Genomic DNA, 26,605 nt, shown 5'->3' with positions numbered 1-26,605 from the left:
ACATTTGAAACTGTCACGTAATCTTTTAACGAGGTTATGACATGAATTCTTACACAAATTCAAGGGCTCCCTGCAGATCTTCACACAAGGAAGCCCTGCTGAGCTGTATATTTGCAGGAGCACAGACAATTTCAGTTGACTTCCATGTGCAGTCCCAGCCCTGCAAAGACTTGAGACTTGGTTTGATCTCACGTGTTGCAGAGAGTCCCCACTGACCCCAGTGCAGGGGCACTGCTCACAGTCAGGAGTCACTGGGGTTTAGTGCTGGCACAGATCACCATCTAGCTCCCCATCCACCACTCTTCCCCCCTCTTCTGTAGCTTAGTCTCACTTTAGAAAGGAAGTGCACAGCTCCTCACTGGAGGCAGCTCTCTGCTCCCAACTAGCCCTCCATGGGCCTAGCTGCAAGGCTGCCTCCTCCAGCCCAGAGAGACCAGTCCCAGCTGAGAGCCAGGACCCTGCACCTCATGGCACCTCACCGTCCTTCCCACCCATCAAGGACATGACTCCTCACTTCAACAAAGAGCCTGACTCCTCATTTCTAGGAAGCATTTTGAAGAATTCATAACCTCAATAGGTAGCTTTGTCCAAGAAGTTATTATCCAAGGAAAATCATTACAATTTTAAATAAGAGAAATCATAGCAAGCTGTCAATTCCCAACCACCATATCTTACCACATAAAGAAATGCTTTTGCAGAACCAGGTTAGAGACCTCAATGAATGTTCCTATGCATTAATTCTGTCCTGTGCCCTCCAGGAGCAAGACACCAACTCACTGCAGCTTAGCTTTTCTTCACAAAACAGGTTGTGGAGCACCAACTGAATTTTTGGTGAACCAGCTACAAAGTGCCAAATGAAGTGTTAAAAATCTATAACTGAGAACAATAAATATCAGCTGTTGTGTGCACAGGAAAACATTTCCAGATATTTCCATTCCTGCTCATTGATGCTTTCAATATTTAATTAAGACATTCCAGTGCCCTTTGTATATCCCCAAGTATCACACATGCTGGCTGGACTGGTTAATGTAACAGCTATCCAAATTAATGAACCTTGGATTCAACTGTAGTATGAAAAAACATTGCTTAACAAAAGTAAAATGTTCTTGACACTAAGTGCTGTTCTGTGAATCATTTGGCCAATCTTGCTTCCTTAATTTACTTCTCTGTTCCACTGCCAGTGAGAAGAAGAATTGATGCCAGGACAAATTGTTGCCAGATGCAAAATAATGGAGCAAACCTTTGGAAGAGGATGAGTGTAAGTATAAATGCACTGTATCTTAACTTAATTGAGAGAAGCAGCCCTATTTCATTTCTTTGCAACTGTAGAGAATAATCAACTCTCCTCTATCAGATTTTTGCCTCCAGCTATTAGAGGGAAATAAGGTCCACACCAACACACTGTGTCAAAGATCTTAAGTTATTAATGAGAAACCAGACCTAATTTCTGGCAGCCACCACTTACTTCACAAATCCTATCAAACTGCTGTCAAAAAAAAAAAAAGGAAAAGAAAGGAAAAAAAAAGATAAGCTTTAAAAATTATTACAGTCTTGGTGACACTATGATGTTTCTTGGACTCAGCACTGCTTCCACCTCCAGACTAACAGAGAGGACTAAAACATTCGGTGAGTGATTTCCGCTGTGCCACTGGGCTCTGCAGTGTGATGTTGAGCAAGCCCAGGCTCTGCTGGAGCTTATTAACTAATTCCAGGGCAGGCTCTGACACCAAGCAAACCACTGCTGAGCACAGCAGGGTGCAGGGGCACTCACCAAGGAAGGGCTAAGGATGTAAGTGTAAAAGGAAAAAAAAGCTGAAAGTAGCTCACTCCGGATCGGTGGTACTGAGCACTGCCTTTCAGGAGGCTTAAGGACACAGCTTCATGATCTTTAAGGTCTCTTCCAACCCAAAGCATTCCACAGTCATCCACTCCTCCCCTCTGGCCACACTGGTTTGGAGTCAGAAGGGCTTAACAGAGTCATTCTGCCTTCAACCATTGCTCTTCATCATCAGTGCTCCCTGGGTATCATATGCTTTACCTCTAGAACTGTTCCTCATAAGTTCAGCAGTATATTCCAGCCTGAATAATGCCCCCAGGATAAAATTAAGGCCATGAAACCACTACAAAACAGGGAAGTATTTCCATCTCTCCAACTTGCACACAATACTTCATTTATGTAAAATTCTTATTACTACACGAGCAACTTAGATGTCCATGGAAAACAACATAACCCTCCTTAAAAAGCTGTATTATGCACTCAGAGAAGAGTTAGATGACTTTCTGCTGGTCAAACTGTACTGGTGTCTCCATTCCTCGGGTTTGTTAAAGCTGAAGGATTGCCATTACATCTACAGCTAAATAACCACAATCCCATGTTTTGCTAGATCCTTGCATGTGGAGCAAGAGTGCTCCTTGACACAGTGAACATACTGAAAGCATTTGAGAATGGCAACTGTCACACCAAAAAAAAGGAAATGCATTAAAAACTGCTACAGTCCAGGAGTCCAATACTTGTCTAAGACAGTAACGATGCCTTATTGTCAAGCACTTATGTACTAGAGATATTTTAATAAGAAAAATTTCACACAAATAAAATCTTGGAGAGATTCTAAGGGTAGTAATGTAGGGGAAAACAAATTAATAGATTACACTAAAGAAACTGAAACATCATCTCAGTACTTAAAGTGTTTATATGATTCTACTCTTCTGACATTGTTAGCTGATCCACAATCCTAAAAATTCTTTGAGCACAGAAAACCAACACATTGTTCATAATTTAACACCAAAAAAAGTACTTTTGAAGTAGTGGTTTATGATTTGTGGAAAAATTGCTCACCTCCAGGGTTAGACATTCAGTGTGAGATCTGCAGCTACTGGAAATCAATGCAGCCTCACTGCCTTCATTTACATCAACCTACACCAGCTGAGAACCGAATCAGCAGCTGCACAAGCTACTGAAGGATTCAAATATTAGGCTCTAAAACATGACATTTACGAGGGTGGAGAAGGTTTGAAGGAATAAAAGTGTAAAAACTAATCTCAGTGAATGAAACTTCCCCCCACATCTACAATATGCATCTCAGGCACATATTTGCAAACTTTGGCAGTTCTGGCAGGAATATGAGGCTCTGACACACTGTAATTCTAACACATACCGTAATTATACCTGCAAGAGAACACAGACACCAGATCCCACCAGCTCCAATGAGAAATCAGAGAAGAACCCTGAGTCATGCTTTTGAGCAATGCTAGCAAACTGGTGCCACATGAGCTAATTAAGAGTTTCAGTCACATGCACAATACTCAACTGTTAAGATTTTGGCTTGCTGAATGTATACGTAAAAATCACTCTGTGGCCATCTGCAATGCTTTAAAGAAGGGAAAATTTCCACACAAAAACAGGATTGTGGTTAATGCCAGAATGAACTAGCTGGAAAACATATTTCCAAACCAGGGTTTTGCTATTTGTCACAGCCAAACCGTTTTTCCCCTGTAGTGCGATAGCCTCATGTGGAAACTTCTATTTTCAAGCTGTGAAAATAGAAATAGATTTTATAGGGCCAAATTATACTTTTCTTTTACCAAAGTCGGTTCTGAGTAATGTTAATACACAAGCAGATGTAAATGAGTGCGGAATTTGAATTCTCTCAGTGCACCCTAGTTTGACAGGCATTTATGGTGCTATCCACCTCGCAGGGATAGCAGCAGAACTTCACTCATGTCTGTTAAGTCTTCCCTTAGGCAGAGCAAATGCAGACCTGCAGCTACAGTTCTACAGGCAACTAGGGATTGACACCTGGAGAATCCTATAAAAGGAAAATGCTCTTCTTTCAAAGTGAAAAGAAAACTTTTCTGGATTTTATTCTTGGCAAGATTTGCTGAAGGTGTGAAAGAATGTTCTAGACTTCTCCACATGCACGAGTGCCCAGCCAGACCCTGAACTAGTTAAAATCATCGTTGTACCTAAAGATAGCTACAGCGAGGACTGAGCTGCAGGACATCACCACAGACCACAGGCAGGGAGGACAGAGTTAATATGAAGTCTCAAGTCAGTCTGGTGCCAAGCCTGCACCTCTTGACATTTTACAGTCCATTACAAGGTGAAAGTGGCTCTGTCAACCCATCAATATGATTTTGATGAATGGTCCTTTGGCTATACAGCAGTAAATATTTATGAGCATCCTTGAGTTTGCGATGACAGATCAGAACACATTATCTGCCTTTCTTTCAAGCAAGCATGCACTTACCTCTCCTATCTAACTGGATATTGACAAAAAAGTGTGTCAATAAAAAATAAATGAACTCTTCAAATGGCCATACCTCACAGCATGTTTTCCTCTTTGCAATCTAAGCATCATATTATAAAATCATAAGCTTTCCCCCATACACATCATGGGAATCTGTACAATCCTGGTGCTCCACACTCCACACCAGAGGCACACAGAGTTCTCTCTCATAGCCATGGGCGATGCCACAACATGACTTTTTCACCTAGCACTTGCTCTTTCTTTCTGCCTACAACTTCAGGCAGCTCTCCACCTGGCCTGCTACTGTGAGAACAGAAGCCACAGAGGAGAAGGAATGTTTTCACTTGGCAATTGACAGATTTCCTTTTTATAGGGAATATAAAAACTTATAGTCCCTGCTCTATGCATGGCAGAAAGAAGGGAGAGCTGTCACAGGGACACAAAGGAGTGTCTCAGTCAGGGAGCTTTCTCATCCCAGGGCAGCAATAAGTTGAAGAAATTACAGAAGACTGAGAAGGAAAAAAGGGAGAGGAGAGCAAAAGGAATTACATGGAAATTTGAAGGGAGAACAAACAGAAAAAAAGGCATATTTGGTAAAAAGTGATCAAAAGGCACAGGGGTGCCTCAGTCTTGAGGTGAGACCAGCAAGAAATTATACAGGAGGAGAGAGAGGAAGAACAAAAATCCATTACTGTCAGTTCACTGACCTGACATAAAACCCAACTGACCCGCCGAACAAGAAAATACAAGTTCTCCATCACCTACTAACCACGAAAAATGCGAGACTACCTGAACCATAATCCCTCAATATCACCCCTAAGGCACTTCAAATCTTTGGTTAGATTTTTCTTAAAACTTGACAAGCATCATAACCAGAACAGAGTTTCACACCTGTGCGCCTACTTTCTGGGTGGCCACTGCAACTATATTTCAGACCATAATTATCTTTGCAGGAAATTCTTGTGAGAACTGTGACTTTGAAATCTCTTTGGTAATTTTTAGCTCTCAATGAATGTGGAGCTCATGATAAATTGGTATTCTGTCAGCTACCTTTGCTACTCCCTGGCAACTTCACTACATACTTGAAGAAAAGATTCCTCCACGGTAACATTTAATGAGAAAGTAACTGACATTTAGCTGTGAGAAAAATAGGGCAATGAAATAATAAAGCTGCAGGATCTTCTGGGGTCCTGGACCGGACAAAAAGCTTTGCTTAGCTTCAGGCAGAAAAAGTGGAAAAGAACAAAAGGACAGAAGTCCAGGAACAGAATAAGCTATAAGATGCTTATAAAATCATGAAAAGAGCAAATACATACCTCACTGACCAAGCAAATGGCATACGGTATTTCCCCAGCTTGCTGCAGAACTGCTTATTGGATTTTAACACCTTCTGTGCACACTACAAAAAACGAAATGTGAATTATTTCATCAATATCATTCTTACATCTGAAATGCTGCACAGAGTACATCCTGCTACTCCTCTGCTGAAGGGGCTATAGCGTCCCTAAAATAATTTTGCCTGGTACTGTCCACAACAAAGGTTCCGGGTGCACAGCAAACACAACACAAGACGAATATGATGCTGCCGACAAACTAAACCCTGTCACCACTCCCTTAGTCAGAACTGCATTACAGTTGTTGTTCCAGATTTCTGTGATGTACCCAATGCAGGTGCAGTGCCTGCTCTCAGAGACAAACAGGTGCCTACCCCAACTTTGCATGTGTACGAAGTTCCCTAGCTCACAAAAGATTGCTGAAAAAGAATACCTCTCTGCTAAGTCATAACTGGCATAGCAATGTACAATGAATGCATTTGCATGTTGCAGACAAAATGGTCCTTCATTCATTTAGTCAATGGAACTTGGACATTTGCTTTCTGAAGCGTGGGCCTCCTGGGAGCGTGTCCTGTTCAGCAGCCGCACACTGCTGAGATTCATCAGCACAATTTGGAATGCCTTCAGCTTCCAACAGGCTGCAGCTTACAAAGAAGGAAGTGATGTTCCTGTTACATTACCTTAAAAGAATCAGGATTCTTAATGTAAGGTTCAGCACTGCTGGCAATGTTTCCTGTAAGCACCTTTTCTATTTTTGCCACTAGTACGATCTCAGAATGAGGATTACTTATGGAGAAAAGAGCCTGTGGATAAAAGGGGAAACAGTTAAAAAGTTACAGCGATACTGAAGAAACAAAATATTGTCAGTGCTCCCTGTTGATGGAAACAGTAACAACCCAAATTCAGAAGGCATTATTAAGGATTATTATCTCTACATATTCAATACAGCCAGAGAGAAAATAAAATCTTTGTGCTAGTGCTGAAGTAAGTTTGCGCTCATGCAGCACTTTGCAAACAGACTGACTCAAGTCAAAAGGCAGTGTGACCATGTTAGCACTGCCTAAGCTAACTGTTCCTCTTGGACAGTACATAAAAGCTACCCTAAATCAGTCATACCTCAGGGGAATGAAAGGGAGGAAAAAAGGTAATACCTAGTGTTTCAGCATACAGTTTACAACAGTGAGAATGTGGAAGCACTGAGATTAAGGCAGCATCTTGGTGTTGTTTTGAGTTGTGATTTCGTTTGACTGGTTGGGAGAGACCAGCAAATGGTCCCAAAGAGCACAGGAAATATGGGTGGTTTCTTCAAATGAGACACTAACTTCTATCAAATTTTTGATTGTAAATGGTCTTAAAATCTATACAGGGAGCTCAGAAATCAAGCATCTGTATACTTGATATATATGATCTGTATACATCAAGCATCAAGCACTGACACACAAAAAGAATTTTCTTGAAAACAAAAATCACTGGTAGTATACAAAAATTCTCCAATGAAAATGAATACTACAGAACTAAAATAAGTCACATGAGTCACTAAGTCATGCAAGTCACATGTGGAATACCTGTTTTGGGTATTTCAGCCATTCTTCTGGGAACCCTTTGACCTGTGGTTCTTCCATTTCATTTGAGTCTATATTTTCAACTGTGCCATTTTCTAATGAACACGAGGAACCTGAAATCATCTGTCTGACGAGAGGGTGGTTCAAATCCACATGAAAATCAGCAGAGATCTTCCTGCCATCCCTGACATCATACAGTGCCACGCTCACAAAGAAAGGCTCTATCTGGAGAAAATACCAGAAACATAATACAGTGGTAACTAAGAGGATGGGGGTAAAGTCTATCTCTTAATGTGTTTCCGCAACTAGAAAAAAAGAAAGCAAATAAATATTATTTACAAATCATGAGATGCATTAAAAACACAGGCTCACCCCCTCCCCCCAAATTAGTTTCCAGTCATGTGATTTTAGGGGCTTTTAAAGATAGTTTGTTAACAGAGTGCCAGAACAGGAATTGACATCTTTAGAAACATACAGAATCAAAACCAAATGTATTTGTCACAGATAATTAATTATTAGAATAAATTAATAGAGCCCCAGAAAACACATTACAGGATTTTTAAAATGTAGATTCAGAGTCATTATAAAAGAAGGAAGAGTGAGGGTGGGCTTTCCAGGGATCATCAGGAACGAGGCACAAAGATGACAAATGTAAGTAGATGAAAAATGTTTACTGGTTCAACACAAAAGCGTGGGTGTATTATTCTGTGGGAAACACATGTTCCATTTTGCTAGGAAACCAAGAGCATTCAAACCGCTCTGACAGTGCCCACTTATTCTATGGCATAGTACCAGGGAATTCAGTCCTGTGACTGAGAGTAACCTCCAAAGAGCATCCGTGGTTCTGACAGAATACATCAGGCTCAGAATAACACCACCTGAGCTGTCCAGAAATCAGAATCTTAGAACTTTGAAGATAAAAAACAATGTGTAGCAGGTACAACGTTTTATGCCTTTTCAGCCTCTGTACTGAATATTGCATGCCCTTGGTACAGTTACCATGACTTTATTTAAACAGTTATTCCAGCCTGCCAAAAAAAGATATTGATCACAGCATGCTGAATAGGGACTCGCTGTAGAGGTCATCTTCAAATGAAAAACAAACAAATCAACAAACAAATCAATGTCTCATATGTAATATGAAAGTTGAGTTGCCAGGACATTCATGTCTCAAAATTTTCCTGCTTCAGAGGAGAACTAAAAGCTATAGACTGATATCTACATCTCATTTTTCCCTGTCCTTTTATCTTACAGTAAGAATAAGCAAAATTTTCTGGTTTGTCCTGTTTTTAGCAAGACTTTTCCACTAGATGAGCATCCTGTCCTTTCTATTTTGCCTTCTCTCCTGTAATTTAATCTGCTTCATTCCTGGTCTCTGAAAAACAAAAAATCCCCAGTTCACCAGCAACTGATAGGTCTTGGCAGTTTAAACTTGTTTTTCTTATAGCAATTGTTAAGAACCCTCAATGATTTTTAATTCTCCACTGAAATGTAGTTAAAAGTCTGCAATCTAAATCAAAATGTCTAATGAAAAGTTAATCAGTTTCATTATTCAATCCAAAGGGATAGTCAGGGGAGGAGGAGTGGATGCAGTACGTGTGTGTGATACAGGTTTCCCTTCCCCTTCTCTTTCCGAAGTAATAAGTGCACAGAAAGGGAGAAAAAAAAAAGAAGGAAAGAGAAAAATCCCAGGGAAATAAGAAAAGCTTACGTTGGTTGAAGGATCATTTTCATTTTCAGTAACACAGGCCTGGAGATTCAAACTGAGGGATTTGCAAGTTATCAGGATCCTCTTTGCAGGCTTTTCTTCAAATGGCTTTATCACCAAGTTTGTCCCTGGAAACTCCTTTTTCTGAGGATTCAATGCCTGAAATAAGTTGGCCAATTTGTTATACACTGGAAAAGGCATTGTATTCCAAAACTAAGTAAGCTTTTTAAAGGTCTTGACAATCACTGAAGCACCTGAAAACCTCAAAAAGTCACTGCTGGTCTCTTCATATTACTATAGTAAATGAGTGTTATTTCTAACTTATAGATTAGGAAGCAAACCAAAAAGATTGCCTGAGGACATAAATAACGTCAGAGGCAGAATTAGGAATTAAAATTAGGTTTCTTCTAATTTTAGAACAGATTTTTTTCTTGTTTACTTACTGTTTTTAAAACTTTAGCTCTTAATTTCTTCATATAGCCTAAACACCCTCCTATTTTCAGACTCTTAACACCAAATTTTAGAATGAGATTTCAGACCTCTCCCCTCCTTTACCCTTACTTATATAACACACCACTATTTCAATTCAATTAATATTTTTTAATAATGATGTTACAGTTTATTGATAACAGGTTCAAGTTTGAATATATAGTGATCCCATTGTTACTTAAAACCTTTCTTTTCAACTAAAATAAAATTTCCATTTAAATTACATTCAGTGCAAGAAATAATGTTCTTTGAATCCTGACACTAAACATTATGCATACCTTCATCTGTACCTTCCCATTGGTTTTTATATCAATGTATGTTTGTGTAATCAAATTCCATGTAAAGAATAACAGTAAGAACATTGTTCTTGTAACACTGCCAGTCTTAAAGAAGGTTCCAATCCTGTAATATTTTCAGTTTGCTTTAACACTTGCTTTAAGGTAATTCAAAGCTTAGCTCGACTGGACTAGATGACTCCAGAGGTCACTGCCATCCTCAACCACTCTGCAAACAAATATGTGTAGAGTCTATACAGAAATCTTTACGGACTAGAGACAGCTTCCCTCTCCATTCAAAGCTCAAGTCCTGGGTATACCCAGCTGCTTGCTGAACTACAATCCACTCTGGTGACTTAGCTAACCCAGTTAGCTCAGACCACCTGTACTTTAAAAGTTCGAAGAATTTGAAAAAATAAATTAAAAATCGCTTACTGCTATATCAGGATCCAAAGAGAAAAGGTTTAGTCGCTCTGTATTTCGAGAAGCTTTCACTGTTTCTTCTGTTTCTGTGATGTACTGTGGTGACAGATAATAAATTAGTTTTCTGCACAAAAACAGAAATCCATGGAGTTGTTAGACTTCTAAATGAACAATCAATGTTTCACTTGTAACGACACTTCCCACTTCTGCAGCAGTTATCCCAAAGCGCCTTGAAGCACTCTCTTTGTGAAGCAGGGATTTTCAGGCCATGATACTTCTAAGAAATCCCAAAATAGATCAAATAAATAATCCAAGTTCATGCATGTTCATGTATGCTATCCATTGGGTAAAAGGTCAGAATGGTGGATCAGTGCACCAAAATTATTTTAGAGATTTGCAAGTTGAAGGGAAAAAAACCCCAGCAACAAGCCCCACAGAAAAACACTTGTGCCAGGGGAGGGCAGAAGGGGGAGCAGTGAAGCATTTCCAATCTTGCTTTTCATTAAAAAGCTTCTTAGCACTATCAACAATTATCTCACCCACATGAAGCGGTTTATGAGATCCAGAGGACAAAATGCCTCCCCTGACAGTACATGCACCTTTCAATGAAGTTACAGAAGGCAATCAGCAGTTCAGAGCTTGTTTCTTTGCTAGTCACACGGGAAATCTTGACTCTCCAAGGGTCAATCTCTTCTGAAGTGCATTTAAGATGAGCAATATTTCACAGATAACTGCAGGGACCAGACCCTTACTGACTTCACAGGTCTAAACTGAACTTCTCTGTGAAGCACCTCTTTACATCTAGTGAAGATTTTCTCACTTAAACAAAACAATAATTTGTTCAGAAAGAAAATTATTCTGGTCATTTGTTGTATCTCTAACAATAGCAATGGGCTGTGCTATGTTTTTGAACCTTTCACAATATTAATGATCACCTATTGGCAGGCATTTTTCACCTAGGAAGTTCTTTCCACTAAACTTGTAAAGATAAATATAATATCCATTACTTTCGCGAAGTCTGGGTGCAAGGTGTTCTCTGAAGAATCTGTCTCTTCCTGAGAGCAATCATAATTCACAGAAACTTCTGCAGGGTCTTGAAGAGAAGAAAAAAATACACAGATGGTTTTATTATTCTTGCTATTACGGTTTTATTATTCTTGCTATTACCACTGGGTTTAAAAGAAAAAAAGAACCTATTATCATGCTATTTCTTTTCATTCCTTTTAGTCTCATCAGGCTAACAAATGGAAGTGATACTAATGTAAACTTCTGTCCTCCTCAACCCCATTTCCCACTGCTGCTTACTGTAAAACTTAGTCTATGTTCAAGCTTCCAAACAAGAGGCCTGACGCTACTCAGTGAAACATCCAACACATTCATCCATGACAAACATTCATGCCCACAACAAAGACCTTCCTCTCTCAGTCTTTTCCAATGCAACACCCAGGGTTATGTCAACTAAAAGATTTTGGTTTGGGAATGAGAGGGATGCAGTCCTGACTCTGTGAGCTGCAAATCTATGGATCCAGACAACAGCACTATACAGCAAGCCCTGTGCTTTACTCAGCTCACCAGGGACTGCTCTCTTCACGAGGTAGTTCAGCCTCATGTGAGATAAGTCATTACAGCCATTTAGGGCTCTTCTGCCAAGAAAGCCTCATGCCTTTTGACAAGTTAACTCCATAGCACATTCCAGTTGCCTGTTACTAGGGTCTTTTTACCAGTAGAAACTTCTGTTTTCTGTTAGCTTGTGTTTTTGACCTTTTATGCACATATTTCTTCCTGTTTCATTAATATCCCCTGTGGGTGGGATTTTCAAAAGTACTTCTCTGATTCTGAAGTGCAAGACTCTTTTGCCTCCAAGTTATAAAAATGTCTTTGGCTATATGAAGAGCATCCTGTCCTTCCAAAATCAGAACTTATTATAAACATCAGGCTAAGGAGTTCAATTAGTTCTGAACTTCTCTAAGAGTCAGATGCATGTGGATTCAAAGCTTTGACTCAGCTCAGAGCACATGCAGCTCAAATCCGTATTAAGGTTTCAAGTGTTTTCAGTCTTAGAATTTCAGCTGGGGCTCATCCAAACTGAACATGGATTTATTATGTGGAGGAATGAGTTACTGCCACATGAAGAGTACAGTATAACAGAGCATCCAATTCTTTCTTCCACAGTAAAAGCATATTAATATGCAAACTCAAAAAAGCAAGAAATGAAAAGTCAATAAGCTTTCAGGAAAGAGCAATATTCCACAGCTGGGATTATTATTTTTTATAATACTCCAGATTTTTAAAGAAAACAAAATGTTGGAAAAAGAAATAATCTAACCACTCTCCAGCACAAAACTCTTTAAAACCTTCAGACTTCCAGGACAGTAAAACACAAAGTACTAGCAAGATCACTGACAGAAAGGACTAAATTTGAAAAAGAGCTGCATATGCAAAACAGAGCCACGTTGCTCCTGCTGACTCTGTGGGGAGCAGCTTTACCTCCCCTCCAGCCTTTTGAAAATGATCTGTGGGGAGTTAGCTGACATTGTTCAGGGACTGCCAAGACTGGTATTGATTTCTGACGAAGCAGCAGGTACAGAATCCATTACAGACTCAGGCAGTTAAAATGATTCAATACTGATATCTGAAAGTTCAATTTTTTGCATTTGATTAAAAAACCCCCAACAACGCAAGAGACTATTTACTCTTACCAAGTTTCAGATCAGTGAGATCTGCACTTTTCCTCTCCTGAATGGTTCCCTCTGGATTTATTTGCAGGATTTTGTTGAGAGTGAAAATCCAGTCATCCATATCCTGCTCATTTTCAGCTGCCAGCACAAAATATGTGAGGTCATTCATTTTCAACTCAAAGGCATGTTTCCTAAGCCTGTTATTCTGTTGGAACAAAAGGAAAAGAAAAAATAAGCACTAGAACTAATATAAAAATGTACTTAAAAAGGCATCCATAAGATGGACTTGTACATGGCCACTTCTTAAAAATAACATTCAAGCAAACTTCTGTGGCTTTAAAGAAAATCCAAGTAGTGCAATATTAATGCAAGTTTACATCCATTTTTTCTTGGGTCGTTGTGCATATGTGGCCAAACATACATCTTCTATTTAGCCATAGAAAGGGAAGAGTGGACAATACTACAGAAAGGAATACCTCCCAAGTGGAATAATAAAAGACCTTTGAAGGCAAAGTACAGCACTGCTACACAAGTCAAAGCTGTCTGAAGAGAACAGCTCTAAAGAACAAGTCTCCTATACCTTACCAGCACACCAGACTCTCAGAAAGACAAACCAAAGTCATGCAGACATTTGCTCAGTGGGAACAGGACTTTCCAGAAGACAGCAACAAGACAAATTCCTGTACAATAAAAGATTACAATGGGTACTTCCCACCTCTACCTTTGTTTTAGAAGGATTTTAAAAACAACTAAGGAGATCTCAACAATTCTTTACAAAAGGCAAAAGGCGAGGTATAGTACTAGTCAGTCACTGCAATGGTGTCCTTTTCAGGTACAGAACAAGAACACATGCCCAGCATACTGGGAACAGATTGAGTTTGGAGCTCTGTTCTGCATCACCGGATTTTACCTGCAGTAGATGGTTAATCCATTAATTTCTGTCATAAGAATTAACAGGTACTTAGTTACTGAAACAGCTCAATAAAATTAAACAAAGTGATGTGATCTAATACAATGTGCTTCATTCTTCACATTTATCAAATCAGTGAGGCACATATCTCTTAGTCTTTAGGAAGCAGTTGTATCTTTCTCCTTGCTTAAATCTGAAAGAACACTGACACATCCTACCCCCTAATACTTCATTGAACTTTTAAAACCACTGACCATGGACATCACTGCCACCATTTTGATTTCAGTATTCCAGAAAACTGCCACCACTTTGCTGACAGATCTAACATTGGAGTGATGGTGACAAAGGAAAAAAACACTAATAACTGGCCATTTCACTACATTTTATTTTTCTTCATTAACAGTCTCAACATGACAATGGTCTCCTGTAATTCCGCATATTGTAAGTATTTTTCAGTAGGGTCCTATATCAACAAGGTTCTAAGAAGTTTCAAAGCCAGATGGTGAGATGATAGTGATACTTTTATTTAAGAGCAACAGAGGCAAAATCTGATACTGATTAGCAGGGGAGGGGACTGAGAACTCAAGACACTGAAAATCAAGTTCCATGAACATTTTTTTCCAGCAGCAGAGATGATTTAGAAGATTCCTACCCAATCTGTTGCTAATCACTTGCTCCAGTTCTTATATTGCAGGTCATGACCCAGATCAGGAATCAGTTAAGACTGAACTACTTCTTCTGGAGCTACTTGGGTCAACAGAGTCAGACCGATCTTGGCTTTTCAAACCGACCTGGGACTCTGTGTGTGTATATGTGTGCCTGTGTGTTATTTTTCAGTTCTGCTACTGGAAATTCTCTTAATAGGAAATAGTTTTCCTCTTCAGTACTTTATGGAGGTGAATATTCTTTCTGGGATATAAATTTTAGCTCATCAGACACAGGGTAAAAATAGAGTTCGGTTTTGTAGCAATTGGTTCTTGGGTGTTCAGTATTTTTCTTGATCCTGAAATCACTCTAATTCTCCAATCATATGTTCAAACTAATGTAAAGCATGAACTAAAATTTCACTAAAACCTGTTACATATATGAGGTCTTGACCAAGAGCTAGAAGTTGAACAAAACTATGCCAAGAATCTCAGGAGTGGCCATCTTTTAAAGATAGATTATTTGTAAAGTGGATTACGTACACCAGTTTATGCACAGTCTATAAATAAAAATGCTATGTTTCAATTTATCTCCAGAAAGTACAAAGAACATTTAAAATGAATGCATTTACTGTCTATATTATGTACTTCCCCTTATAGCATGGCCAAGATCTTTAAGTCAGGTACTGAAACACTATCAGACATTATCTAATCCAGCAATACATCTCACATGCTGAATTTTGAGAACATCAGGGCAGGAAAACTTCAATATCCACTTTTCCATCTGCACTTCAGACTTCTGGCAAGCAGATGAGATCTACAGCAAAGTCTTTGTTTCAAATCTAAGGTCAACTATTTTCTTCCTGATCAGTTAACAGGAAAAAAATAAGTACCATTTTTCAGTTTGCTCCTCTATAACTCCTTCCATATAGTCTGTGGACCTTGAGGTTGGCCTGTAATCTTCAACACTTAATTTCAAGTTTAAAAATTTCTTCTAGAAGGAAATAATACAAGATTCAAAAAGAAACTATGAATGAGCTATAAATGAAACATCAGGCTAAGTCTAATGCCTGCAGGGTCATTCTTCCAAAATAACAGAATTGTTCTGGGAGCATTTAATATTTTATCTGGAGATGATTTCTCTGGGATGTTTACTACAACTTAGCTATTCAACCTCTCTCAAACAGGAGCTCAAAGTCATTCATAGAGAGTTAAACGATTTATAGTGGTATTAAAACCTATTGAATTAGAACTTTCATGTCACATTTTTTCACTAAATATTCAGTTTTACCTAACTCTTTCTCCACATTGCATGGCCTCCCTGTTTATGGCAGCTCTAAGCCAGGTTTTGGTTTTCAGACCTATGATTCTAAGTTCATCACAGACTTTGATAGCTGATCATATTTAACCTAGTACCCCCTTGGCTAAGACTCTAACTTCCTGCTAGTGAAGATAGCTCATAAATTTGTGCATTCCATATTAAATGTCAATCAAAGAACAACCATGGAAATGAATGTCTGTGGGCGGGCAAGAGGAGAACACACTGTTTAACCAGTTTGGGGCAATTTGGATGAACACTGTAGATTTAGAAGGCAGCTGTCAAAAATTAAGAAGGAGGAAAATTTCAAAGGTTTTTTGAGCTTTTTTCTCAGAGGTTATTCAAAAAGGCCAGAAATCTTGCAGTCAAGACACAACACCACAGCAGAACGGGCACGCACTGGGACAGCATTAAATTTGTAAGTAAAAGCACACTACAGAGATGTTCAGGGCTGGATTAGAGCTCTGGCTGAGACCCCCCCCCTTAAAAGAAAGCAGCAAGCAATCAAGCAGCAAGCGGCAATTTCTAAACAGGATTTCTGTATAAAAATGTCCTCTACAACTTCTGCCACATTTCTAAGTTCCCTGTTAGGGTCTTTCAAGCCAATGGACCGGTACTAGCAAACATCACTGTCTTTCTATGTATTTATCTCCATCCTGTTCTATACCTGGTTGGGAAAAGAAACATCCTTTTGAACTACAACGTGGGAATGGTCATTGCCCACAGAGCTGGGGACTGCTAGGGACTGTGAGCAAGTATTTGTTCCCAGACTGAGTTACTGACTGATAGTTTTTCTTGCTCCAAAGGGATTTGGGGATGAAGGAGAGACTTCACAACCGACAAAACCTTGTGTTTATCAGTGTCTTCCCCTGCATTACCTGAAAGGTGTCTTTCAAAGCAACCCTCAGATCAGCCTGCACTAGCACTGTTACCAATCTTTACTGGTTAAGTAGTAAAGAATAAAATACAGATAAAAAAAGGAATTGCCTTATTCAGTGGCACATTGGATTATATCAATCAATAGTCACACATTATTCAAGGTAACATCTTGTTTAGAATAAAAAAAAGAGAAAATAGGAATATACTAATAGAATTATAGGAAAGGCAGAACAAGATGGAAAAATGTTAGGAACTCAGTCTTAGGGGCAGCAGAAGTAAAAAAAAAAAATGTTTGTGTTAAACATTTCTGGCTATTCATTTTTCCAAGCTACAACAAACAACAAGGTTCTGTCCTACCTGCTGACATTAAGACTCTCTATCACCTCCAAAAGTGATGATCTTCAAAAAGGCTCAGGATACAAGATTAATTTTCCACTTGCCCAACAGCCAATGCTTTGTAACCTGAATCTCTTTACCCCACAATAGGCAAGCATGCTCTTAGTAAGCATAGGGTAAAATCTGACATCTAAGAAAACAATTTCAGTGAAAAGTAGCATTTCACAGTATTTTTTCTCATGTGGGCCATGGATAAAGAGCATAAGCATGATCTGCTACCATAATTCAGCTGTGGTTTTGCAACGTGTCAGTCTGAGCACTTGCATCAATTTAAGGAGCAAAATCAACAGTGCTCTCGTTTCCTGAAGCTGCTAATGAGACACTATTTCATTAATGTGTTCTTCTGCTTGCCTTTTAAAATGTATCAAGACCCCAAACAATACAGTGAAACAAACTGGAACTTACCTGTACGACTCCTGTACAAGAATCCAAGAAAATACATCCCTTTGGCTCCTTTGATATTTTTTCATCTTTATAAAAATTCATAATATATGAGTTATCCGATAACTGTGTCAGCTGGAAATAGCGCTTTTTGAATGACTGAAGTGGTGGGAAAAAAGAAAAATGAAAATTGTTGTGCTGCAAATTATTTTCACTGATACTTTATTGACAGGGTTTAAATAATAGGCAACTCCTGACTGCACTATTTTGCAGACACCACAATATTACTTTACTATCAGTAAAAATAATGTAATCAAACATGAGATATAAACAGCTAAATGACAATGGCAAACAAGTGTGCCTCTGTGGGGGATATAAATCCAAATGGAATAAGGAAAGAATAATGCTGCCTCCTTACCCGAACAGTAATGCTGTTGTTTACAGTGCTGTTGAAATTCCCTTTATAAAGCCATCCAGACTTGTAAACTCCGGCTGCTAATCCTCCTCCTCCTCCACCACCACCACCTTTCGAAGATGAGTGGGATGTTGTATCCTGTATGGAAAAAATGATTAATATTGCATGGACTTGCTTTCTGAATTCTAAGATGAAAGACAACTGTAATGAGTGAATATCTGCTTGACAACAAATCACCCTCTCATTCCTTTTAAAATAAGATATTATTAATATGCCTCCCATGCACAGGATTAAATAAGAGACAAAGCCATTCCATTAATTTCAGAGTAATTTAAAATATGAAATATTTTAGATATTGATATTTAAGATAATGAGCCTCAATTATCATTCTTCATTTGATATTAAAACAATAAATAACTCTTTCCCAGGGAAAAAAAACCAAACCACCAAAAAACAGAATACATACTTCATCCTTATCCACATCTTCATGATCAATTTCAAAGGAATGTGATGGCAGTTTTTCTGGTCTACATTCACTTCTGGGAAGGGAGGAAAAATTTTATTTATTAGAAATAATTGTATACCGTCTATTTGAAGGAGGTAACCATCCCAAGCCCCCATGGCAATGTCAGTACACCTATTGCTATGATCCTACTGTCTCCTTTAAAAATCACTAGTTTTAAAATACAGCTTCTTTCTTAAGCCACATCTATCTTTTTTTTTTCCCCCCAAAACTATGAAGTTGCAACTGTTCTAAACAAATGATGAAATACCAGTTCCTGTTCTCTTCATTGCTTTTCCACCACACTGGACGACAAACCTGAAGCAACTTGCAAAGAGATATCCCATTTAAGGCTGTCAAATGAATGAGACTGAAGTCTTCAATAGCTTTTTCTAAGCAAAAAGAACATTAGAATTTTCATCTTAAAGCTTCTACATAGCTTCATAATTCAGTTACAGATTTGGAAGATCAGAGTAATGAACAATACCTATTTGTCTTCACTTTCCCCATTTCAAAGCCAGTGCTCTCCTGATGTGCCTACCCCACCATAAGTGCACACAGAACACAGGAGAGTTTTATCCTCTCTTCAGTTTGTTCCAGTTTTGCATTTTAATGTAAACAACTGATCAATATTTTGAATAAAAGGAACATTTACAATCTATTGGCACCTTTCACATCCGTAAAAGTGTTAATATTCAGAATATTTGTGATGGAAGTTCACTGCAGGTTTTTTAATGCAACCAAGGACTGCTGTTAAAAATTCTTACACAAACACTCCCTCCCACCTGAAAGAACGCCAAACCAAATATCTCAAGGTAAATCCCAACTTTCACTAAAAAAAAAACATGCAAGCCTTCACATTTTTAAACAAAAATTTCATTGTCTTATTCATTATTCAGAGCTAAAGTGCACTGCAATGCTCTTGGGGTGATGTGTAGGCAGACTGACTGATGCCCTCCGGCCACACAGGGACAGGTAACTTCACCGCACTCCCTGACACTTGTACCAGTATCAGGACAAGTAGTCAGCTATTTAAAAAAAAAACAACAAAACAAATCCCCAACCCTAATCCACTTGATGCTCTTGAGGAGGGAAAGAAGGAGTCAGAAATCTCCTGGATTAGTGGGGTGCTGAGCCTTCACCACACGATACAGCAACTCTGCCCCTCTCTGCTGCTCCGTGTGCAGACAGTGAGCCTGTCCCGTGGAATCACAGCCCTTCCAAAAGTCTGAGTACACTGGGAGTTTCTCTGAAATAAGGAAATCCTTCTGTCCCCTCAGCAGAGCTGTAAAAGACTTAGATAAGGACAGACCACTGCTGCTTCAGGTGTCAGATCTCACTGACCACCCATGAAACATTCATCGACTCAGACCTCTGTGTCATTCTTCACAGAAGATTTTTCCCTTCCTTGGATAGGAATCCTTTTGGGTATGCTTCTCATCATTCTAGGGCAGGCAGATAAAGCATGGTAAGCACAAAATCCTGTTTGGTATACCCTCTTTTTCTCTGCCTACTGCCTCTTTGGACCTATATGAAGATGCAGAATTCCAAGGCACCAGGCCTGAAATATCTACCAAATGTTCCAGGTTTTCTATGAACAACAGCAAAAATTTTGCTAATGACTTCTTCTGTTCCCAGACAGACTGTCACCACAGCACACACTAAGCAACCCCTTTTCTTCCTCTACTCAAGAAGCAAGAACACACCAGCACAAAGCATAAAATATAGTGTAAAAAGAGGTAGTGAGAGTTCACAGAGAGGAATTTAAGGGGTAGAAAGACCTGAGAAAAATCTCCAAGGAGGAACACACTCAGAGAAAAACTAAAGCAATTGCTAAATATTTTGGTCGTGTCATGCCCATGGTGTTGAGCTCTTCCCCGGTGCCACAGCTTCAGTGGAATTGCACCAGGGACACACCGAGTACTCACTGCCTGCCCCAGGTGGTCAGCATCACACTGTAACTGCTTTCCAATCTGAAAGGGTCAGTATTCAGAAAGAATAACTTTGATAAAAATCTGCTACACCATGTAGCCGTTACTTGACATGTTGTATGACTGTCTGAAACAACACAGCATGGCCTCAAGTACAGCCAAGTATGAAGTCCTCCAGCGTTGCTGAAGGTTGCTGAGTCCAGATCGCACGTTATAAGTGGAAAAGCCCCCAGGAGAGTTTAGCACACCCTCAGTGAGTGGAATTACTTTAGCCACAGTTAGATCTGGTATTGCAAATGACGTTCCTTTCTCATGATGGAAAGCTAAACACTTAACAGTCATCCAATGTTCCCCAATACGACTTCCTATAAAGGAATTGATACAAGAATATACTCAGATTTCTGACAGTACAACAGCAGTTTTGCACAAATCAAACAAAACACTGGGAAAACTGGGCATCCAGACCTATCAACAGTGAGATACAATACAATGACAATACAGCCACTTTATTTTTCATGAGATTTAGTCTAGAACACCAAACTTTATAACATGTACATGCAAATCAAGGTCAAAGAGGCTGGGAATGGTATGAAATGAGGTGGACCTCAAATTAGCTCTATTTAAGGTAGGTTAAGCTCAAAAGCCATGGTAACTTTCAGCAAAAAAAATGCAGACACACATGCTATAACTTTGTGTCTGAAATATCAACCACTGTGGTATCCAAATCACTTCTAAGTGCTATGTTGTGATACAAGACACAACAAGATCTTGCTTCATTTTAATCCTCTATGCAAGGGGGAAAAGAAGTGCGATACCACGGTATCCCTGGAGCATGAACTCATGAAAGCAAATCACATTTAAGCACCATATTAAAATAACCTTCACAAAAGAGGATGTATGTAATCAGCTAAAATGTACTTTTGTGCAGAGTAATGCAACCACATCTGTCAAATGCATATTTCATAAGAGTGAAGATGTTTCAGGTTAAGTAGAAAACTGCTGTGCTGCAAACATTTTTCTTGAGCACTAAATGCATTAATTTTCTAAAACAATCAGCACGCTGGGTACTTAAGAAATTGTATGTTTATAATCTCTGATTAGCAAAACTGCTCTTAATGGCTTTTTGTACTACCACATCCACTGTTCATAAAAATACCAACATACAAGAGCAAATGCAGGTCCGAGGGAAGGCTTGAAGCACAAACCCCTCTGAACACAGCATCTAAAGGGGCCATAAGAATCATTTTATCAGTTCCTGAAACAATATAGCTAATACTAGTTTCCATCCAACCCAAGCCTGGAGCACCCATTCCTGTGTTATGCACATGCAAAAAACTTTTTCATCCAGTATGTGATTTTAATGACTCAAATTCCAGGAAAGGAAGCGGTAACACAGCTCGTTTTGGCATTCAGTAATTTTGTTAACTACTCCCTAAAACCGTCCTGAGGGCACATAATACAAACCTGCCAGAAACAGGACCATGGGTAGAAACTCACACATGTAGAAATGAGCACCAGATTCTTAATTTCTTTCCACTTAAGTCAAGGAACTTGTTTTTGCTCCTCCCAACACCATTACACTGATTTTAATGTTCTGCCTCCCAGAGCAGGAGGTAAGCCCACCTACCCCGACACCTGCACATCTCTACAGCCTCATCAGTGCTGCACACACTGCACCCAGTTCTGTACAGTGCAGCTATAAAACACTGAAATCCTACTCGCTGTTACACAGGGTAACTAAAAGGAGAATTAATCCCAGTTAAAGGTGAGTGACATTTATGCATTATTAAGGAAAACGAAAAGCCACCTTTCCCATATCAACTGTGCTTTGAATACGTAAATACGCTTCTAAGGACTTGAATCAGCACTAATAGGGTTTGTTGATACTACTGAATTCTGCAGAGCCTTGAACTTTTGTAAAGGACCTTTTCTTCCCCTTTTTAAAAATGCAAGGCACTAAAAACACAGTAAAACAAGCAGAGCTTATGAGACAAAGGAAAGTGCAAATATGGGCAAAGCTTAGCAAATGACACCAACCTAAGGGGAAAAATAAAAAAAAGGAAGAACTTGTGCTAGATCTTACTGTGGTAAATGTCGAAAGTCTTCTGAATACTGTTCGTATTTGTAGTTCACAACATGCCACTGGGAACTGTAGTATTTACAAGCCTAAAGAAAAGAAACACAAACAACAACAATAAAATTACTACAAGTGTTCAGATTCAAGAAGGCTAGAGAACTAATAAAGATCTCAGGGAGTCCTCTGTGTGAGAGAACATATTCTTCTCTTTTATAGCTGGGTGCACAGTTCTTAAAGGAAAGCCAGAGTCATATGTTTCCATATTTTGAAGCACAATTTCCCTTTTAAATCAAATGGAGGAGGGGGCTGATAGCAATTTAACATGCTTTACTGATTCTCATCTGCTCTCTAGGATGCATCATTAAATTATATACTTACTGCCTTAAGAGACACTATCTAGTTTAGGCCCGACTTCCTTCATGGACATTGATTATACATTTTTTGTTTGCATCCCGTTTCATTACCTAAGTCTTCCATTGTAAATACATTTGCCCTACTCCTTTTATTCCCTGTTGTTGCAGCACAAGCCCTCTACTTCTTGTTCTGACCTTAAGGATTGATCTTTAACCTCTTAATAACACTCAGAAATATATTAATAGGACTATCATTTTTCACCAGTCTCATTTTCCCTTCCACACTGAATTTGCTCAGTCATCTCGTCATCTTTTAGATTTTATTATCTAAATAACTTCTCGTTGGTTTTGCATTCACCTTCGGAAATTGCTCTTAGTACATTAATCTCCCTAAAATAAGGAAAACAGACCTGAACAAAAAAATATACCGAAGGGTTTGGCTATGCTGTCAAATAGACCAGAATAACTGTGCTATTTACTAGATGCAGAACTTTTTTCAGTGCAGCTAAACCCAACATGACATTTTGAAAGGTAACAAGATGCATAAGATATGTACAGTTACTGCTAAGGTACACAACTACAAGAAAAATGACACAATGTCAGAATTTCCAGTGATTCTTCATACAGAGTGTAAATTGCAACCTGGTATTTGTACAGTATACTGAAGAATTTACCCCAGTATTGTATTATTTTCTCCCCACACTCCACCTGAAAATTTGCAGCAGCCCACGTGAGATGGAAAGAAAGAAGGGGAGATACAGCCTACAACGTAACAGCAAAAGTTGTTGCCCAAGACCATAGGGAGAAGGAGGTATGTCAGAAAGGACAAGGGTGGACATCTACAGTAGAGAAAAAAGCAGCAGCATTGAAAGGAATCTGAGGTGGAAACGGGAAAGACAGTCTCACAGAAAGGCATGGGAAAGATGAGACTCCAAGACACAAACAGAATGGATTAAAGGATAAATCAAAGGTATCTAAATGCCAAAAGCTATGCAGAGAGAGTAGAAGAAGAGGCAATAAAGGGACAGGACTCCTTCAAACATGACTATTCCTACTCATCATTCTCAGACTCTTCTGAAGTGCCCATGGGAGTCATTGCTTGCAGAGTGGTCTCTGCCTCAGAGGGACAGAGAGGGGATTATCAGGCTGCTGGAGCAAATCTGGGATGGGCTGAAAACTTAATGGTGGTGCTTTCTAAATTACTTAGCGCTGGTTAACAAATTTCCTTTTTAAGTCTCGTGTAAATTACGCAGAGTAAGCAGCCACAACTTGTTTTAGGAAGCCATCTATGAATTCACAGTCTTCTAGGACATCTTTATTTGGTTTAGAGTATGGAAAAGGCAGCAAGGAAGTGTGTGCACATTTATAGGCACTTCTCTCCCTCAACACTGAACTGAGGAGCTCAGCACAACTAAAGGCAGTAAACATATCCCACGTGGACCTAGTACCTACCTTTTCATCTGACACAAGCCATCATTATCTTATAGGATGCAGAATAAAATGTGACTATTAGACAACATAATCACATATTCTCCAAGAATGGCATTATAATTGACTCACTCTGCACCTGGCAGGGTCAGGCCCAAAGTTAACCCTGACAACCATGTTCCTACTGTACTCCAGTGTTGTTTGCACTTCGCCTTTGAATAAAGAAATAAAAAAACCCCACTAAACCTCAACCTTTCTGTTTTGTGATTCTTCATAAAATGACTTGGTCACTCTTGTATTTGTGTTAAAACTCTGTGATAGTCACCTGGGCTGTAAGAATACTCCTACAAGAGTATTCTACTCTGTTCTACATAAGCCAATGAAAAGCTCATTGACTGTTGTGAGGGTGAGCACAGACCCTCCAATTCACACATCACTCACTTTCTCCTTAGCAAACGTAAACCAACTGAACCTTCTACAGAAAGGACCACTTTTCTCCTGTGGTACTTCCAATACTGAGTATTCTACTTACAGATGCAATTAAAGCCCAGAGAGAATTCTCAATGTGGGCTTTTATTGCAATCATTATAGGCTGATGTGTTCAAAAAAGCAGTTGTAAATTACGTATAGAGCAGGCCACAGTATTTTAGCTTATAACTATAAAGGTTTACTGTGCTCCTCCAAGAAAAAGTTAATCAAAATAAAAATCAAAGGGGACAAAGCAGCACATTCAAGTATCATTCAGTGAAGTCACAGAAGACAAGTCAGCCCAATGCAACAGCTACCACTGTTTTTGAACTAGCTTGGTGTGGGGAAACTAGATCTAGCTCAAGAATTAACACTAAAAAAAGGGTAGAGCACTTTCTCTTCAGAATATCCCAACTCAAAATACTGCTGCTGACTGTACTGACTTAAAAAGATTTTTATAATTGGAAATTATTATTGGAAATGGAATTTTAACAATCAGGAAAAGTATCTGCAAACCTGAATTGAGGAGTAAGAAAAACCTTTCTAGAGGCAGAAATTTCATCAAGAGGCCAGAGCTGGATCCTAATGTTTCTGGCAAAGAGCAGAGGCACCAATGCAGGGGCTGTTGAGCTCAAGTGAACTGTGGGGGAGGAAAAATGTAGATGGAGAAATGGAAGCTTTGGGATGTGGGAGGGTTGGCACACATTTACATGAACTCTGTTAACCAGGCAGGCTGCACAGCCCATTCCCAAGGGCCCTATCAAACTCAGGTCTTTACTTTTTTTTTTCCTTCTTTTTTTTTTCTTGTTGCCCAGAGGGCCTAATTTTTCCTTAGAGAGACAGAAAATCCTGCAAGATTTTTCCACCTGTAACTTCTTAACTCTGGCTCTGGTGATGACAGCATGATGGCTACCACTGGGAAAAAGGCACTAAAAAAGATTTACCCTGCAATGGAAATGAACCTTCCAGAGAGGAAAAAAAAAGAAAAAAAAAAAGAAAAAATATATATAAAAAAAAGGGAATGGGAAGTGAGAGAAATACAAATGAAGCCAACACCTTGACACATCTAAAGGCAACTCCCCTGCTTACATGCTCTCTAAGATAGCACTAGGTATGTAGCCTTCAGAAATAGGGATGAACATATGATAAAAGTAACTGCTGAAACAACTGAGCTTCTTGCAGAGGAACTCCATGCATAGGGCAACTCTGCCCCCTCACTCCCTCTGGAAGAGGGGCTGTTTCTGAGGTAGAAAACAAGAGATATTGAACAGGGCATGGCAAGCCTATGCAAGAGCTTGGAAACAGAAAGCCAAGGCCTTCCAGAGCTGGATGTGGACAGAGTGCCAGAGGAAAAGCTGCAGGATGGCTCTGTGCTCTTCCCATGACATGCCTGGCTCTGCTCATAGAGCCTTCTCAATGCTCCTCCCTCCTCAGACCTCTGCTGTAACAACCAAAGCCAGTGTGCTGGGATTTGGGAAGGTGGAAGGTGGGGTGATCACCCTGGTTTGAAATTCAGCCCTCCACCCAGGCCTACCCCAGATTCCTTATGCCCATGACAAGCATGGCAGCATCACGACGAGCTGCCTCCAACCTGGATCTTCCTTCTGGACCTCTCAAAACTGCTCCCAAAATAACACAGTTCACACATACAGTAAAGTCCAATGACAGAGCCATGTAACAAACCAAAACATTAAAACACGCTATTATTTTAAAGTATCAAACATTTTTAAAAAGTATTTACCTCCTGCGCTATCAAAAGAACGACTATCCTTTAGTAACATATTATGTCCTGACACCACAGCTCTCCCAAGTACTGAAAATTCTTAGATTTTGAAGTTGGGGAAATCTACACTGCAATGAGCAATAACAGAACTTTCTGGGTGACATTTACCAACAGGAGTTCCCATGCAATGCAGATTAGCCTTCAAATCAAAAAGCCCCAGAAATCAACTTTATGGAGACACGACAACTTTCAGAAATTATACAAGGGGCTGTGGTTCTTTTAACATTGTGATTAATAAAACTCATGTTTAATAAGTACTTACAGATCCTATAGACCCAACTTGCAAAATCTCAAATAAAAAATCCTCTAGATGAATGGCAAGGGCTCTACGAGGTTACTACAAGTGACAACTCCCACTTGTGCATCTAGAAAACCCTCACAGGAAAATTCAGAGACATCCATGT

General features: G+C 39.3%; 1 protein-coding gene across 13 annotated transcripts in view; it reads right to left on the bottom strand.

Moving 5' to 3' along the window:
- The window catches only part of DOCK10 (dedicator of cytokinesis 10), a 122,712-nt gene that overhangs the window by 52,260 nt on the left and 43,847 nt on the right, over nucleotides 1-26,605 (bottom strand). For all 13 annotated transcript variants that reach the window (XM_027686077.1, XM_027686078.1, XM_027686074.1 and 10 more), the window contains exons 4-14: nucleotides 22,176-22,258; nucleotides 18,126-18,198; nucleotides 17,663-17,797; nucleotides 17,269-17,403; nucleotides 12,738-12,921; nucleotides 11,046-11,131; nucleotides 10,051-10,134; nucleotides 8,855-9,010; nucleotides 7,147-7,368; nucleotides 6,262-6,384; nucleotides 5,564-5,646 (exon numbers count right to left, since the gene is read on the bottom strand). In XM_027686077.1, the coding sequence (XP_027541878.1) occupies nucleotides 5,564-5,646; nucleotides 6,262-6,384; nucleotides 7,147-7,368; nucleotides 8,855-9,010; nucleotides 10,051-10,134; nucleotides 11,046-11,131; nucleotides 12,738-12,921; nucleotides 17,269-17,403; nucleotides 17,663-17,797; nucleotides 18,126-18,198; nucleotides 22,176-22,258 (1,364 nt within the window). The remainder of the gene's footprint in view (nucleotides 1-5,563; nucleotides 5,647-6,261; nucleotides 6,385-7,146; nucleotides 7,369-8,854; nucleotides 9,011-10,050; nucleotides 10,135-11,045; nucleotides 11,132-12,737; nucleotides 12,922-17,268; nucleotides 17,404-17,662; nucleotides 17,798-18,125; nucleotides 18,199-22,175; nucleotides 22,259-26,605) is intronic.

The sequence above is a fragment of the Neopelma chrysocephalum genome, unplaced genomic scaffold (assembly GCF_003984885.1).
Source record: "Neopelma chrysocephalum unplaced genomic scaffold, ASM398488v2 Primary Assembly neopelma1_70, whole genome shotgun sequence".
Lineage (NCBI taxonomy): Eukaryota > Metazoa > Chordata > Aves > Passeriformes > Pipridae > Neopelma > Neopelma chrysocephalum.
The sequence above is the reverse complement of the archived record's forward strand: the minus strand, read 5'-3'. Positions and strand labels throughout refer to the sequence as shown.